We start from the raw sequence: 15,340 nt of genomic DNA on the forward strand, positions 1-15,340 counted from the left end.
TCGTATGGTAACTTTTTCGGAGTCTTGAGAGATGGACCGTATATGAATTGCCTCCCGCCTCTGCTTGTACTTCTAGCCGCCGGAGCGGCGGCGTCTCTCTTCCATCGTTGCTTACGAGTCCGAGAAGGAGGCAGAGTGCTCCGACGCGCCGGAGGAGCCGGAGCGGCGGCATCTGTCTTCCACCGTTGCTGACGAGGCGGAGAAGGAGGCAGAGTGCTCCGACGCGCCGGAGCAGGCGAAGGAGGAGGCGGAGTGGCCTCACGCGCCGGAGGAGGGGGAGAAGGAGGCGGAGTGCCCTGATCACTCACCGGAGGAGGAGGCGGAGTGCCCTGACTCGCCGGAGGAGGAGGAGGCGGCGGAGGCGTCCGGTTTGGAAGCTTGATGTACTCCTTCCGCCATAGACATAGACATAGATAGAGATATGATTGGTGCTACAGTGTTACTTGTAGACACTTTTTGTTCTAGGTGATGAGAGGATGAATGGGACTGATATGTTTCTTAGTCTGGTTCTGGTCGATTAATTTGAGAAATTGTCGACCCAACCAAATTCATGAATCAAATTCAAAATTGATTACTGAGAGAGCTCCTTGAGAAATTGTTGATCCGGTCAAAATCGTAAAACCAAATTTAATATAACACCTCAATTGAATGGGGGCTTTAAAATTAAGAAGCATAGTGTATTACTCCCTCCATCCCTCAATATAAGACATTTTCGCAAACTTGAACGTCTTATATTGTAGGACAGGGGGAGTAGATATTTATACCATGAACAAAACTTATTAGTTTGTTTCAGTGGGAGCGCATGTCAACCGAACTTGAACATCTTATATTGTGGGAAAGAGAGAATAGATGTTTATGCCATGAATAGAACTTGTTAATTTATTTTAGTCGGAGTACATGCCGATCGTTCATGCATGCGGTGGCTGGAGGGATAAGCCGCAGTTCTTGTAGCAGATGCATGTCCAGGTGTTATGGCAATGGCCGTTGTCGAAGCCCTCGTCCCGGCAGGGCCCGTTGCAGGTGCCTGCTATGATGCAAGTGTCGTTGAGCCACCCCCGCTCTTCCGCTTTTCGCAGCCATGCGACCCCATTTTTTCTGCATCCATCCATAGACAATACGAATAAACCATCAACTTAACTAATTTGGATCAGTCTGATCGGGAGATGTGTGGGATGATGGTCTTCCTACCAGATGACAGCACGAGCAGCATTAACATCGACAGGCATATGAAAGCCTTGCCGGTTCCCAGTGGTCCATCAACAACCTTCTTCATGTACGATGCCATATCGAAGAGGTAATGTGTGTTGTTTTTTCTAAATAAAACTGATGGTTGTGCGAGTATTTACAGCAAAAGTATGTCAATGTTGACACGATTATTTGGTAAGATATTAATGCTAGCTATCAATACTTATCCTAATGTCTAGCTAGTTTTAATTCCCCTTCTAAACATGGCTGGTGCCTTATCCTAACGCCTAGTTTTAGACATGATTGATTGATTATGTCCTTTTTGGAAGGAAAAATGGAGTAGGAGTGGGCCTATTTGATGCGTGTATTAACTCAACCAAATCTGCACTTTTCCAAAACAACTTCATCCATTAACTCATTCATATCAAATCTTAAGAAAATCTCTACTCCCAAAGGGGGAATTGGTAGTCTTGCTTCCTTCCCACCAACCCCTCGACAAACCCTATATTACACCCGCGAGCGTCTTCACATGACCATTTGCTCAAGCGCAATCAATTTGGGTGGGCACATTTGATGCGTGCATTAACTCAATCAAATCCGCACTTTCCCAAAACAATTTCATCCATTAACTCGATCAAATCAAATCTAAAGAAAATCTCGACTCCTAAAGGGGGATTTAGTAATCTCGCCTCACTCCCACCAACCCCTCGGCAAATCCTATAGTACGCCCATGAGCGTCTTAAAAACGACCATTCGCTGAAGCACAACCAATTTGTGCGAGCCCATTTGATGCATGCATTAACTCAATCAAATCTGCACTTTTCCAAAACAACTTCATCCATTAACTCATTCAAATCAAATCTTAAGTAAATCTCTACTCCTAAGGGGGGAGTTGGTAATCTCGCCTCACTCCCACCAACCCCTCGGCAAACCCTATATTACGCCCACGAGCTTCTCACAAACGACCATTCGCTCAAGCGCAACCAATTTGGGCGGGCCCATTTGATGCGTGCATTAACTCAATCAGATCTGCACTTTTCCAAAATAATTTCATCAATTAACTCGTTCAAATCAAATCTTAAGAAAATCTCTTCTCCTAAAGGGGGAGTTGGTAGTCTCGCCTTACTCCCACCTACCCCTCGACAAACCCCATATTACGCCCACGAGCGTCTTACAGACGACCATTCGCTCAAGCGCAACCAATTTGTGCGGGCCCATTTGATGCGTGCATTAACTCAATCAAATTTGCACTTTTCCAAAACAACTTCATCCATTAACTCGTTCAAATCAAATCTTAAGAAAATATGTACTCCTAAAGGGGGAGTTGGTAGTCTCTCCTCAGTCCCACCAACCCCTTGGCAAAGCCTATATTACGCCCATGAGTGTCTTACAGACGACCATTCGCTCAAGTGCAACCAATTTGGGTGGGCCCATTTGATGCGTGCATTAACTCAATCAAATCTGCACTTTTCCAAAACAACTTCTTCCATAAACTCGTTCAGATCAGATCTTAATAAAATATCTACTCCTAACGGGGAGTTGGTAGTCTCGCCTCACTCCCACCAACCCCTGGGCAAACCCTATATTACTCCCACGAGCGTCTTAGAGACCACCATTCACTCAAGTGCAACCAATTTGGGTGAGCCCACTTGATGCGTGCATAAACTCAATCAAATCTGCACTTTTCCAAAACAACTTCATTCATTAACTCGTTCAAATCAAATCTTAATAAAAGCTCTACTCCTAAAGGGGGAGTTGGTAGTCTCGCCTCACTCCCACCAACCCCTCAGCAAACCCTATATTACGCCCATGAGCGTCTTACAGACGACCATTCGCTCAAGCGCAACCAATTTGGGCGGGCTCATTTGATGCGTGCATTAACTCAATCAAATATGCACTTTTCCAAAATAACTTCATCCATTAACTCGTTCAAATCAAATCTTAAGAAAATCTCACCTAATTCCAAGGTTTTTTTGTGTTTCACTACTCATACCCAAATCAAATCAAACCATACCAAAACATCAACTATAATCAAAGTTAGAAGGCCCATTTGACGTGTGCGCCGGTTTTTATTTCTCGTTTTTTATATATTACATGTTTTGGTATTCTTTTTTTGTTTCATTTTTTCTGTGAACTATTGGCTGGTTTTTGGCTCGACATACTACCGGAATCAACACAGACGTGTATTCAAATCCAATCTTAAGAAAATCTGACCTAAATCTAAACTTTCCTTGTCTTCCACTACTCATACCCAAATTAAATCAAATCTTACCAAAACATCAAGTGTAATCAAAGTTAGCCGACCCATTTGACGCGTGCATGCGTTTTTTTTCTATCACTACTGGAATCAGGATCTTTGCCGTCAGCCATGTCTTTGCCGTCCGCTAGCTGATGGCAAAGACCTTCTTTGCCGTCAGCTCAATAGAAGCTGACGGCAAAGATTTGGCTGACGACAAAGACCATATTTGCCGTCAGCCAAGTCTTTGCCGTCCGCCAGCAGACGGCATATAGTCTTTGCTGTCCGCTAGCCGACGGCAAAGAATGAGGGTGGCCCACTACCGAGAACCACCTAACGGACACTGTCTTTGCCGTCCGCTAGCAGACGGCAAAGAAAGTGGCCAAGCTAACGCCCGTTAGCTAGGATCTTTGCCGTCTGCTGGCGGACGGCAAAGAACTGTGCCCTAACTAAAATCCATATCGACGCCCGCCCGCGCCCCACATCTGTCCCCTCTCTCTCTCCGCCCGCGCCCGAGCCGCCGCCGCCCCGCACCATCCCGCCCCCGTGCCGCCGCCGCCCCGCGCCACCCCCGTCGCCGCGCCGCCCCAGCAGCCCCGGTGACCCCCTTCCCCACCCCGCGCCATCCCGTCGTCACGCCACGCCGCCTGTGCCCGAGCCGCCGCCGCCCCACGCCACCCACGTTGCCGCGGCACCCCCTCCTCCACCCCGGCGGCCCCGGCGCCCCTCTGCTTCACCACTGCGGCCGCCCCACCGCTCCGGCGTTCCCTCCTCCACCCGGCGGCCCCGGCGCCCCTCTGCTCCACCACCGCGGCCTCCCCGCCACTCCGGCGCCCACTCCTCCACCCGGCCGCCCGGCGCCCCTCTCCTCCACCACCGCGGCCGCCCCACCCCTCCGGTGCCCCCTCCTCCACCCGGTGAGACCTCTTGTTTTTTTTTGTTTTTTTGTTTCTGTATTTTAAGTTTAGTTTAGGTTTATTTTAGGTTTGGTTTAGTTTAGGTTTACTTTAGTTTAGGTTTAGAGCATATATAGCATCTTCTCTACTATAATTGTGTATAATCTCAATTCTCACTAGTAGTCTTATTAGTTAGATCATCTTCTATACTATTATTGATCCACAGTGTTTAGTTATGCATGATCAATTTTTTGTACATTATGCTTTTCATGTGTCATTTAAATAATGTAGTGCCAAATTTCTCAACTCATTGGCATATAATGAATTATTATTGTTATATTATTAATAGATGATGGAACAAAAACTATTTCCCTTCAAAGTGAAAAATCTTTCAGTGAAGTAAATATTAGTGCACGAGTTCTTTTATATACAAGAAAAAAATTGGCATGTCTTGGTAGGTACGTGGCAACCGTATCATGAGAGTTAAACTTTAGAATTAGTATTTGTGATAAATGAATTCAAATGCATTTCCAATAGAAAATGTAACACACATATCTAGTGCACTGTAAACGAAAGTTATCCACAGACTCCTTGAAGGGGTTGTATAAAAGATTATGAAACTAATAGTGAGAAGAGCAAAAACTTTCCTCAAATTCCTTTGCATATATTCAAATTCATCAATTAGCAACACTCGAATTAGTTTAATTTGAGAAAACAACAAGGCATGCATATTGCTTATGGAATCTGTCATAAGAGGCAAACTATACCCGTCTTTTTTGCGGAAAGGCAAACTATACATTCTGATTTGCATACAAAGTAAATTGATTTTACGACACTACACCCTTAGTTTCTGATTTGAGGTTTGTTTGTTTGCTTGGTGTGTGGCACCTAGAGCCACCTAAAATATGGTGCAACTATGATTTGTTGCCACAAGTATTCCAATGTGATCACACCATAAGGAACTTTAGGTTTAGTTTTGGTTAAGAAGAAAGAAGAAAGATGAAAAAAAAGAAGAAGATAAAGAGGAGAAAGAAGAAGTGTATTTTCCCCTATTTTTATATTACTATGCTCTTTTTTTCAACATTTTCAGTTTTCTTTCACGTCTAAAGAAATCCCTAGTTTTGAAGGGTGCCAATTGCCATTGCCAACTAACCTACCAAATTAACTAAGTGTTGTTGATGTCGTTGAGCACAAGTGCATTGCTTTTTTTTCTCAGTTTTCTTTCATGTCTAGAAACTTGGCTCTATGTTTATAGATATGCTTCTAGCTAGATACTAATTGGTCTCTTCTGCTGCTTATTAGAGATGGGGGGAGGCCGTCACCGCAGGCTCCGCTCTGCCACACCGAAGTACGAGTTGGATGCTTTCGAGTTCTTCAGTATCATACTTGGGACTTCCTCCAAGAGGCAGGTATATAAAAGGAGAGATCTCCCCTTCACCCATCTCATTATGATAACTCTGTTGTTTGCTACATCACTCCTTGTCCCAAACTGTAGAGGCTGCCTGACACTTTTATGAACATGCTGGGTGAAGATCCGCCAAATAATGTGAAGCTGCGACAGGCCGGCAGCGGGTTTCACAGGCTGTGGGACGTGGAGTTGGTGATCAAGGAGGGCCACATGTACCTGTGTCATGGCTGGGAGAAGTTCTACCGTGCCTACGACCTGCGGCTGGGGTACTTCCTTCTCTTCAGGTACGACGACGACGCCACCATGCTCATCGTGAAGGTGTTCAACGCGACTATGTGTCGCATGCGCTACGCTGACGACGATGATGCCGGTACGTTCTGCCTCTTCTTATTCCTCTACATTTGGCTTTGTCTCGCATCGATTGTTAACGGTCATTAATTGTTGCATTTGGACAGGCAATGGGAGCAGCAGCAGCGACACTGGCTACAGCCAAAGCAGCAGCGATTCTGGCTGTAGCAAAAGCAACAACGATTCTGGCTGTAGCAAAAGCAGCAGCGATTCGGGCTGCAGCAAAGACAGCAAGGAGGATGATCCGGACTGGAGTGGGGAAGAAGAGGAGCAGAGTGGGCATCAGGCTGAGGATGACCTAGCGATGGTGGTGGCCGACCAAGGGCAGGAGATGGTGGTGGCGCACCATGGGCAAGAGATGGTGGTGGCTGAGGATGACCTAGCGATGGTCATGACTGTCCTGCCTGAAGATGGCCTCGCGATGGTGGTGGTGCCTGACAATGACCTCGCGCCGGTGGTGGCGCCGGCGATCCCACAGCTGGGCGACATGACCACGCCAATTGTGGTAGAAGACTACATCCCACTGCCTCCACCGCCTCGCTGCTCTTGGCGCATCAGGCTGAGGAAGGAGAAGGAGAAGAACAATGAGAACTGAACTATGTCAGGTATGTCAGATCTCCAAAATGATCTATATATAGTTAGCTCTAATATGCTTAGTTACCTATGTTAGCTCTAATATGCTTAGTTACATATGTTAGCTCTAATATGCTAAGTTATCTCTACTATGCTTAGTTTCCTATAGGTTAGCTCCAAAATTAATTATGTTAGCACAAAATGACCAAGTTTACATAATAAGCTTATAGTCTTCTTCTTCTTCTAGGTCATAAGTTAGCTATAAGTTAGCTCTAATATGCTTAGTCCACTCAAAGATGGCATAATTAGCTAGGTTGGCTCCATTTTACCTAAGTTGGCTCTAATATGCTAAGTTATCTCTAATATGCTTAGTTTCCTATAGGTTAACTCCAAAATTACTTATGTTAGCACAAAATGACCAAGTTTACATAATAAGCTTAATTATAGTCTTCTTCTTCTTCTTCTTCTTCTTATTATTATTATTATTATTATTATTATTATTATTATTATTCTAGTCTTCTTCTAGTATTCTTCTAGTCTTCTTCTTCTTCTTCATTTTCTTCTAGGTTAGCTCCATTTTACTTAAGTATGCTTATTTCTTATAGTCTTCTTCTTCTTCTTCTTTTTCTAACATCTTGTTTATCATTTTGCAGATTTGATTTAATTCACGGAAGCTTGCATGGATGGAGTGCTTCTTTTCCATTTGTGCTTTTATTTTGTATCAATGAACTTGCATGGTTGGAACTTGTTATATGGATGGATGGATAACGGTGTAGGATGAACAATGTGAAACTTTTGTAATATGTAAGGATGGAACTATATATGTGTTGGTTATGTATGTATATATGATGAAACTTGTGTGTTGGATATGCTTGTTGTGTATATATGTGAATTGCTGTGTATATCTCTGTATATCTATGAATTGCTGTCAAATTGAATGAATTAAATTAAAAACAGGGCTGTACAGGCTCTTTGCCGTCAGCTACATGCCACGTGGCAGCTACCTGTGCTTCCTGGGACTGGCATGTTTGAGCACTTTGCCTATAGTGGCAGACGGCAAAGGCTTGTCCCGCAGTGACGTCCAACTGACGTCATTCGGCGGACGGCAAAGGCCGGATGCTCTTTGCCATCAGCGGCGGACGGCAAAGGCTGCCGTTAGCCGCCTAACGGACTAACAGCACATTTATTGCCGTCGGCTTTCTTTGCCGTCAGCCGCTGATGGCAAAGGCCCCTTTGCCGTCCGCTTCAGAAAGCAGACGGCAAAGAAGCTCTTTACCGTAGCCTACTTTGCCGGAGCCTTTTGCCGTCCGCGGCAGACGACAAAGGACTTTGCCGTCCGCCATCCTTGCCTTTGCCGTCTGCCGTGGCAGACGGCAAAGTAGCTGATTCCTGTAGTGTATGCTTCGTTTTTTGCTATTCTTTTGTTTCGTTTCATTTTTTCTATGAGCAATAGGTTGGTTTTTTGCTCGGCATACTATCAGAATTGTTACAGACGCGTATGCCATGGTGAGTTGGTAGCGTTGCCTCCATTCTGGTTAAACCTCCCCCACTGATTTTTTTCTATCCCACCAATTTATATGAACTGGTTTTTAGCCCACTAATCTATTTAATCTGGTTTTACCTACCAAATTTAGGAAATGAATCCATCACGGTGATCCCTAATCAATTTTGAAAACCAAATCTATGGAAAGAAATCAATGTTTGATAAGACAAGGCACATTTATGGAAAGGAATCAATTTCAATGCATCATGGATACATGCTTAAATTCTTTGATTAAAGTGTTTTTAGCTCTTGATATTATATTATGGTTGTCGATATATCCATTCACATAGCACTGTGAGAAACATTTTTCGTTAGGAGAAAAAATTGAAGGAATAAAATGAGAGTGATTTATCGGTAAAAAAGAATTCGCCAAGGCAGCCTGGTGTGCAAGAAGATTTGGAATATGTATGCGAGATACAATTAATGTTGAGTTACAAAAATACATATGCCTTCATTGCAACGCATGGCAATTAACTAACATGAGTGGTAGGTTACTTGAATTGTCAATTATATTTCGTTACAACAAATTAGCTGAATCTATCAATGGCGTAAGATTATGTGAGATGTCCACTTGTCCCGTCAAAAATTATGTGGAAACATGTGGGCCTCCTACTTATATTATGCGATAGATGTGGATGTGGATCTGGACCCGGGTTGGGATTGTTCTGCTCAGTTACGGTTGTCTAAGCAGAATAATTTTCTTACTTTAGAAAATGTGACAAATTGCATTTCATTAGAGATGGACTTGTAGCATATTGCTTGAGCGAGCAATTCACATTTTTTCACCAAGTTGTACAATTTTTGAGTCACGATAGAAGGCTAAATGCATTGCTTGGTTGCTTCAAGAGTTAATAACGGACACAGTGGCACATCAGTTGCATGCCAACAACCGACATCATATTTTTGTGGAATGCACGACATTCAGCTGTATGTTACAACATGGCAATGTCTCAAGAGATACATCTGCCTTCTTTGCTCAGGAGCGTCAAATTAAAACTAGTTCAAATGTATTTTTGATTGATATAGTTAAAATTAGTTTTTAAAAATGGATGAAAACATTTTTTGCAATAAGTGGAATTATTTTTCGAAGCGAGTGAAATAGATGGTTTAAAATAAGTGAAACTAGTGTTTAAAAATAACTGAAATTAGTTTTTTATGAGTGAAATTAGTTTTTGAATTTAGTGAAATGATTGAAATATTTTTTATGGAATACCAAAACATTCTTTTGTTTTATGAAAGTGATTTCAAGATAATTGAAATATGTAAAATAAAAAGTAGTTCAAATATATCCAAGATTGATCTTGTTTTGAAGGCCTTGTCACCACAAATTCAAATATATATAAAGTTTCAAAAAATGGACATTTGGCTGAAAAACTAGAAAGCATTCAAAATATGAGGATGAAAATTAATACACGTGAGATGTATGGGAAGAGGGATTGCATGCATGCGTCGTTATTTCTCTGCATTCAACTCTCTGTAAAAGGCTAAAAAGGCATGCAGTGGCCCCACATGTGTTAGTCCTGTCAGTTGTATTAACCGGGTGTAGCAAAGGAAATCGATTTACAATTTATACGGAGTCAGACTGCATGCATCTCGACGAAACTGACGGATGGTGGATTGCCCACCGATACATACCAGCATCGGTAAATTTACTTATTCGGCATAGCCCATGCACACAAACATTATCTTGAAAGTACGACATAATTTAATCTTCTGGTTTCACCTAAACTACCTCGAAAGTATGAGTCAGTACACTCCTGGGCAGTACTGAACAATGTATCCTGAGAAAAAAAACACATCTATATTGCGCAGCTTCTTGCTGCGGGATGAGGAATCCGGTACCACCGGTCACGACGGCCATGGTCTCTGTGCTCTGGCTTGCAGGAACTTCATCATTGGGGCATGTCGCTCTCCCTCATGGATTCCCCCATTGGCCACAAGTCGTTGGGCCCTCAGCACGGCTCAGAATTTTTTTTTGATAAACTTCTTCTCCTTTATTCATTCATATGTAAAGTAGCACCGTTTATAAGTAAAGGGATAACCTCATCAGGGGCATTATCCATCCAAACACTCGGGGTAGAAAACCTAGCTAACCTTGCTAGTTCATGAGCTACTCGATTACGTTTCCTATTACAATGATCATAAATGACATGGGAAAAACCTAATAACATGAAATAACAGTCGTCTATAATGGATGAAGCGACTGAAGAAGAGTAGCCTTGGCTCAACGCATTCACCACCTCCACGCTATCCGAATTCACTTCAATCTTACTACATCCGACGGTATTAGCAAGATTCAAACCAAACCTCACTGCAATTGCTTCTGCTGTGAACGAGTCGAAGCAAAGGTCCATCTTTTCATTAGCAGACGCTATAAATACCCCCTATGGTCCCGGATAACTGCTCCAAATGTTGCTGCGAGTGTGTCACTATCAAATCCCGCGTCAACATTTAATTTCACGTAACCATACTTTGGTTTCAACCAAGCATCTGAACGGACGTGAGCCTTTGGGCTGTAAGAGATGGTATAATTTGCTACTAACCCTCTCACTGACATACTGATTTGATATGCGCTTTGAGTTTCTTCGTCATGTGTCAATTTTCGCCTTTCATACCACAAATACCAAGCCTTAGTTGCCATTGTTTCTCTGAACTTCGGCAAGCCCAAAACTTGGATTTGTTGTTCAGCACGGCTCAGAAATATTAGTGGGCCGTGCGACCAAACCTGATCCGGCCGACGTCCATCGTGCGTACAGCCATTAATGAAGCGTTGGCCTACTTTATTTTCTCCCTCGGTACGACGCAAATACGGGAGAGAATACAGCTCGTGGCTCGGATCCAGATGCATCTGGACGACGTTGATTTCGGGACCAGCTGAGACCGGGCTCAGAATAGAATTTTCATATAATCTTTTGTTTTCTCTTTTTGTTGCTCATTCCTGAGCTTGAGCTTCTCTTTGGCTTATCCATCAGATTCGTGCCTCATCCTCCACTTATTAATTTCCAAGAAGGCTTGTTCTTAGACAACTTTGTCACATATTTAAATTGGTGAGATTTAGTGTTAGAAAGCGATGTGGGACTATTTAAAAAAAATTAGGGAAGGGATTTTTTTTAGAAAAGACTATTTTTTAATGAGAAGGCTGATTAGGAGCCCACTTGGGCCTTGGCAGAACTGCATGGATGGGCCGACCCTAATTGAGCACTCATATAGCTTTTTTCGGCTTGACTAACCTCCCGCGCAAAAAAAGGGAATAACCTCGCAGGCTGACCCGCCTAACCTCTAAAGCCTAGCCGCCCCCTACTCTACCCCTAGCCCTATCCCCATCTTCTCCCAGCGCCGTCACACGCTGACGCGCACTTTTTCTAGCCCTAAAAAAGGCGCACTTTTTCTCAACAAAAAAAACGCGCACACGGATAAAGGCACTCACCAGTGCCCCTTGATCCCGCTCTCCGCCACCGTTCGCCACTTCGGCGAGGCCATCGCCACTCCGACCTTCACTCTCATTCGTCAGCCGCCTCCTTCCTTCCACGCTCCTCCTCTCGTTTTCTGCCCATCGATCTACAAGCTCCAGCCGCCGCCTCCGCCGCCGATCCAGCCGCCCCAGTCGTTCTACATCGAGCAGCCGCCCCACCCCAGCCGCTTGAGTCATCACGTTGACCCTGCTCCACCTTGCCGCGCGGCAGAAGCCATCTCCGCCGTTGGCAAAGGCGTCGTCCCTCACCCGATAACACGCCCGGCGACGGGTCCTCCATCCTCCTGTGCGAGGCACGGCGGCCGCCGGCGCATGACAAAATGGGCCCCATGGATAAGAGGAGAGGAAGACACTTTTTTCCTAGATAAAGGATCATGATTTGAATACTAATAAATGCAGGAGTTTTTTATAGTAAGAATGAAACATTTTCACAGATCTACATAAAAATGGACTGCGGGTTCGATTACCAAAAACACAAAGTCTTTTTTGCAAAAAGTGTGCGACGGTGGATGGGCAGAAGCACTGCGCGCTTTATTAATTATATTAGGGCTCGTGCGTTGCAACGGGTGAAAAAAATTCATAATCTCCAATGGCCCTAATCACATTTTGCTGCATCATCGAGATACACTATCTCTGTCAATATCATGAAATCATGAATATATTTTTAAACTCATGAACATATTTGAAATCATGAACATTTTTGAAATTCATGAATGCTTCTACAAATTTTCGAACATTTTTCCAATTTATGAACATTTTATACAATTTGCGAACTCATGATCATTTTTTAATCAACGAACGTTCTATTAATGAATAAACTATTCGTAAGTCACGAACAATATTTGAAATTTTAGGATATTTCTCTATTCATGATTTTTTTTTGAATTTGCGAAATTTCGTTGAAGTGCATTAGCATTTTTTAATACACAGACTTTTATAAAAATCTTGAAAATTTATAGATTTCCTGATAATTTGTTTTCAAAATTTTGAACATCTTTTGAATAGATAAAACAAAATTCATAAAATTGCGAACATTTTTTGACTAGAAACATTTTATGATTTATTATATATTTTATAAAAAATCTCATTTTCTTATTGTCAAAACGTTTTTGAAGTCCGAAATTATTTAAAGTAGAAATAACGAAAATGGGAAAGGACAAGAAAATGTAAAAACGAAATTTAAAAAACAGGCCACCCGGTCATGGGGCACAGACAAGTTTTTTTGAGGGGTAGGCACAGACGAGTGCGTTGCGTCTTCCTACGCGCAGAGCTCTGTATAGGAGGTCACTGCACGGGCCGGGCCAGCCGACGCGAGGATTTCCCCGTGTGAAAACTTATAGGTGGCATTGGTTGTCTTAAAAAAAGGTGGCATTGGTGGGTATTGCCACTTCCATCTTCCATCTTCTACATCAAATGCCTTCCTCATCCTCCTCTGTTTATTAATTCCCAAGAAGGCTTTTTTTCTTTCTGAATGTTGCTCATTCCGAGCTTGACCCTCTCTTTCGTTTATCCATCAAATTCATGCCTCATCCTCCACTTATTAATTCCCAAGAAGGCTTGCTCTTAGACAACTTCGTCACATATTTAAATTGGTGAGATTCAGTGTTAGAAAGCAACGTGGGACTAATATTTTTAGCAAGGGTGGCACTATTTTCTAATGAAAAGGCTGATTAGGAGCCCACTTGGGCCTTGGCGAAACCCTAATAGAGCACTCATATAGCTTTTTTTTCCAGCCTGACTAATTTCCTGCGCAAAAAAGGAGCAACTTAGCAGGACGGCCCACCTAACCCCTAAAGCCCATTCGCCCCCACTACTCTAACCCTAGTCGGTCCCCTCAGCCTCCCGATCCCCATCTTCTCCCAGCGCCGTCACACGCACAGGCGCACTTTTTCTCAACAACAAAAAAACGCACAGGCGCATAGAGGCAGTGATCAGCGCCACTCGATCCCGCTCGCCGCCCCTTTTGCCACTCCAACCTCCACTCTCATCCGTCAGCCTCTTCCATCCGCCGCCGTTCTGCAAGCTCCAGCCACCGCCGCCGATCCAGCGCCCTCGCCGTTCTGCATCGAGCAGCCGCGCCGCCCCCAACCGCTCGAGCCATCGCGTTGACCCTATCCACCTTGCCGCGCGACAGAAGCCATCTCCGCCGCCGGCAAGGGCGCCGCCCCTCACGCGAGCACATGCCCCGGTGAGGCTTCCACCATTCTCCCGTGCGAGGCACGGCGGCCGCCGGCGCATGACAAAATGGGCACCATGGATAAGAGGAGAGGAAGAGACTTTTTTTCTGGATAGTGCAGTTTTTTTTTTGTAAAAACGAAACGTTTTCTCAGATCAACTATAAAAGGGACTGCGGCTCAATTATCAAAAACCACAAGGGCTTTTCTGTAAAAAGTGCATGATGATGAGCGGACACAAGCAATAGCTGCTTTAGTATTAGGTAAAGATAGACATAGATATAAATAGATTAGGTGTAGATATAGATATAGATAGAGATATGATTGGTGCTATAGTGTCACTTGTAGACACTTTTTGTTCTAGGTGATGAGAGGATGCATGGGACTGATATGTTTCTTAGGCTGGTTCTGGCTGATTAATTTGAGAAATTGTCGACCCAACCAAATTCATGAATCAAATTCAAAATTGATTACCGAGAGAGCCCCTTGAGAAATCGTTGATCCGGTCAAAATCGTAAAACCAAATTTAAATATAACACCTCAATTGAATGGGGGCTCTAAAATTAAGAAGCATAGTGTATTACTCCCTCCATCCCTCAATATATGACATTTTCGCAAACTTGGACGTCTTATATTGCAGGACAGGGGGAGCAGATATTTATACCATGAATAGAACTTATTAGTTTGTTTTAGAGGGAGTGCCTGTCAACCGCAATTGAACGTCTTATATTGTGGGGCAGAGGGAATAGATGTTTATGCCATGAATAGAACTTGTTAATTTATTTTAGTCGGAGTACATGTCGATCGTTCATGCATGTGGTGGCTAGAGGGATAAGCCGGTGCAGTTCTTGTAGCAGATGCATGTCCAGAGGTTCTTGCAATGGCCGCTGTCGAAGCCCTCGTCCCTGCAGGGCGCGTTGCAGGTGCCTGGTATGAAGCAAGTGTCGTTGAGCCACTTCCCGCTCTTCCGCTTTATGCAGCCATACGACTCCAGTTTTTCTGCATCCATCCACAGACAATACAAATTAACCATCTTAACTAATTTGGATCAGTCTGATCGGGAGATGTGTGGGATGATGGTCTTCCTACCAGATGACAGCACGAGCAGCATCAACAGCGACAGGCATACGAAAGCCTTGCCGGTTCCCAGTGGTCCTTCAGCAACCTTCTTCATGTACGATGTCATATCGAAGAGGTAATGTGTGTTGTTTTTTCTAAATGAAACTGATGGTTGTGTGAGTATTTATAGCAAAAGTATGTCAATGTTGACACGATTTTTTCAGAAGATATTAGTGCTACTATGTATCATGTATGGCAATAAATGAAGTTAGCTATAATACTAACTTATGATACTAGGCATTACGAATGTACTATCATACACTAATATCATGCGTATGATATTAGTATATGATACTCGTCATTACGACCAGCCTAAAAGAAACACTATCCGCCCGTCCCATTGCCCTCTCACGCACCCAACAATGCGTGCCGTGCATGTGTAGACG

The 15,340-nt window shown here is 43.7% G+C and overlaps 1 protein-coding gene and 1 long non-coding RNA gene across 2 annotated transcripts; both read right to left on the bottom strand.

Annotated features, from left to right (window-relative positions):
• Nucleotides 1-852: 852 nt before the first annotated feature.
• On the bottom strand, nucleotides 853-1,294 carry LOC109760753 (uncharacterized). The gene is made up of 2 exons (XR_012186908.1): nucleotides 1,189-1,294; nucleotides 853-1,095 (listed from the first exon to the last, which is right to left on the bottom strand). It is a non-coding gene; the product is annotated as an uncharacterized lncRNA (long non-coding RNA).
• A 13,293-nt stretch (nucleotides 1,295-14,587) lies between these two features.
• LOC109760750 (defensin J1-2-like) lies at nucleotides 14,588-15,057 on the bottom strand. The gene is made up of 2 exons (XM_020319555.4): nucleotides 14,925-15,057; nucleotides 14,588-14,834 (listed from the first exon to the last, which is right to left on the bottom strand). The coding sequence occupies exons 1-2, from the start codon at nucleotides 15,019-15,021 to the stop codon at nucleotides 14,659-14,661; spliced, it is 273 nt and encodes a 90-aa protein (XP_020175144.1). The 5' UTR covers nucleotides 15,022-15,057; the 3' UTR covers nucleotides 14,588-14,658.
• Between the last annotated feature and the right edge of the window lie 283 nt (nucleotides 15,058-15,340).

Source organism: Aegilops tauschii, chromosome 6, assembly GCF_002575655.3.
Source record: "Aegilops tauschii subsp. strangulata cultivar AL8/78 chromosome 6, Aet v6.0, whole genome shotgun sequence".
In the NCBI taxonomy this organism is placed as follows: domain Eukaryota; kingdom Viridiplantae; phylum Streptophyta; class Magnoliopsida; order Poales; family Poaceae; genus Aegilops; species Aegilops tauschii.

Excerpts from the sequence above, each read along its gene's own strand:
- LOC109760750 (XM_020319555.4), bottom strand. The coding sequence starts at position 15,021 with ATGACATCGTACATGAAGAAGGTTGCTGAAGGACCACTGGGAACCGGC. Across the intron at positions 14,835-14,924 it reads GCTGCTCGTGCTGTCATCTG|AAAAACTGGAGTCGTATGGC; the intron begins GTAGGAAGACCA and ends GGATGGATGCAG.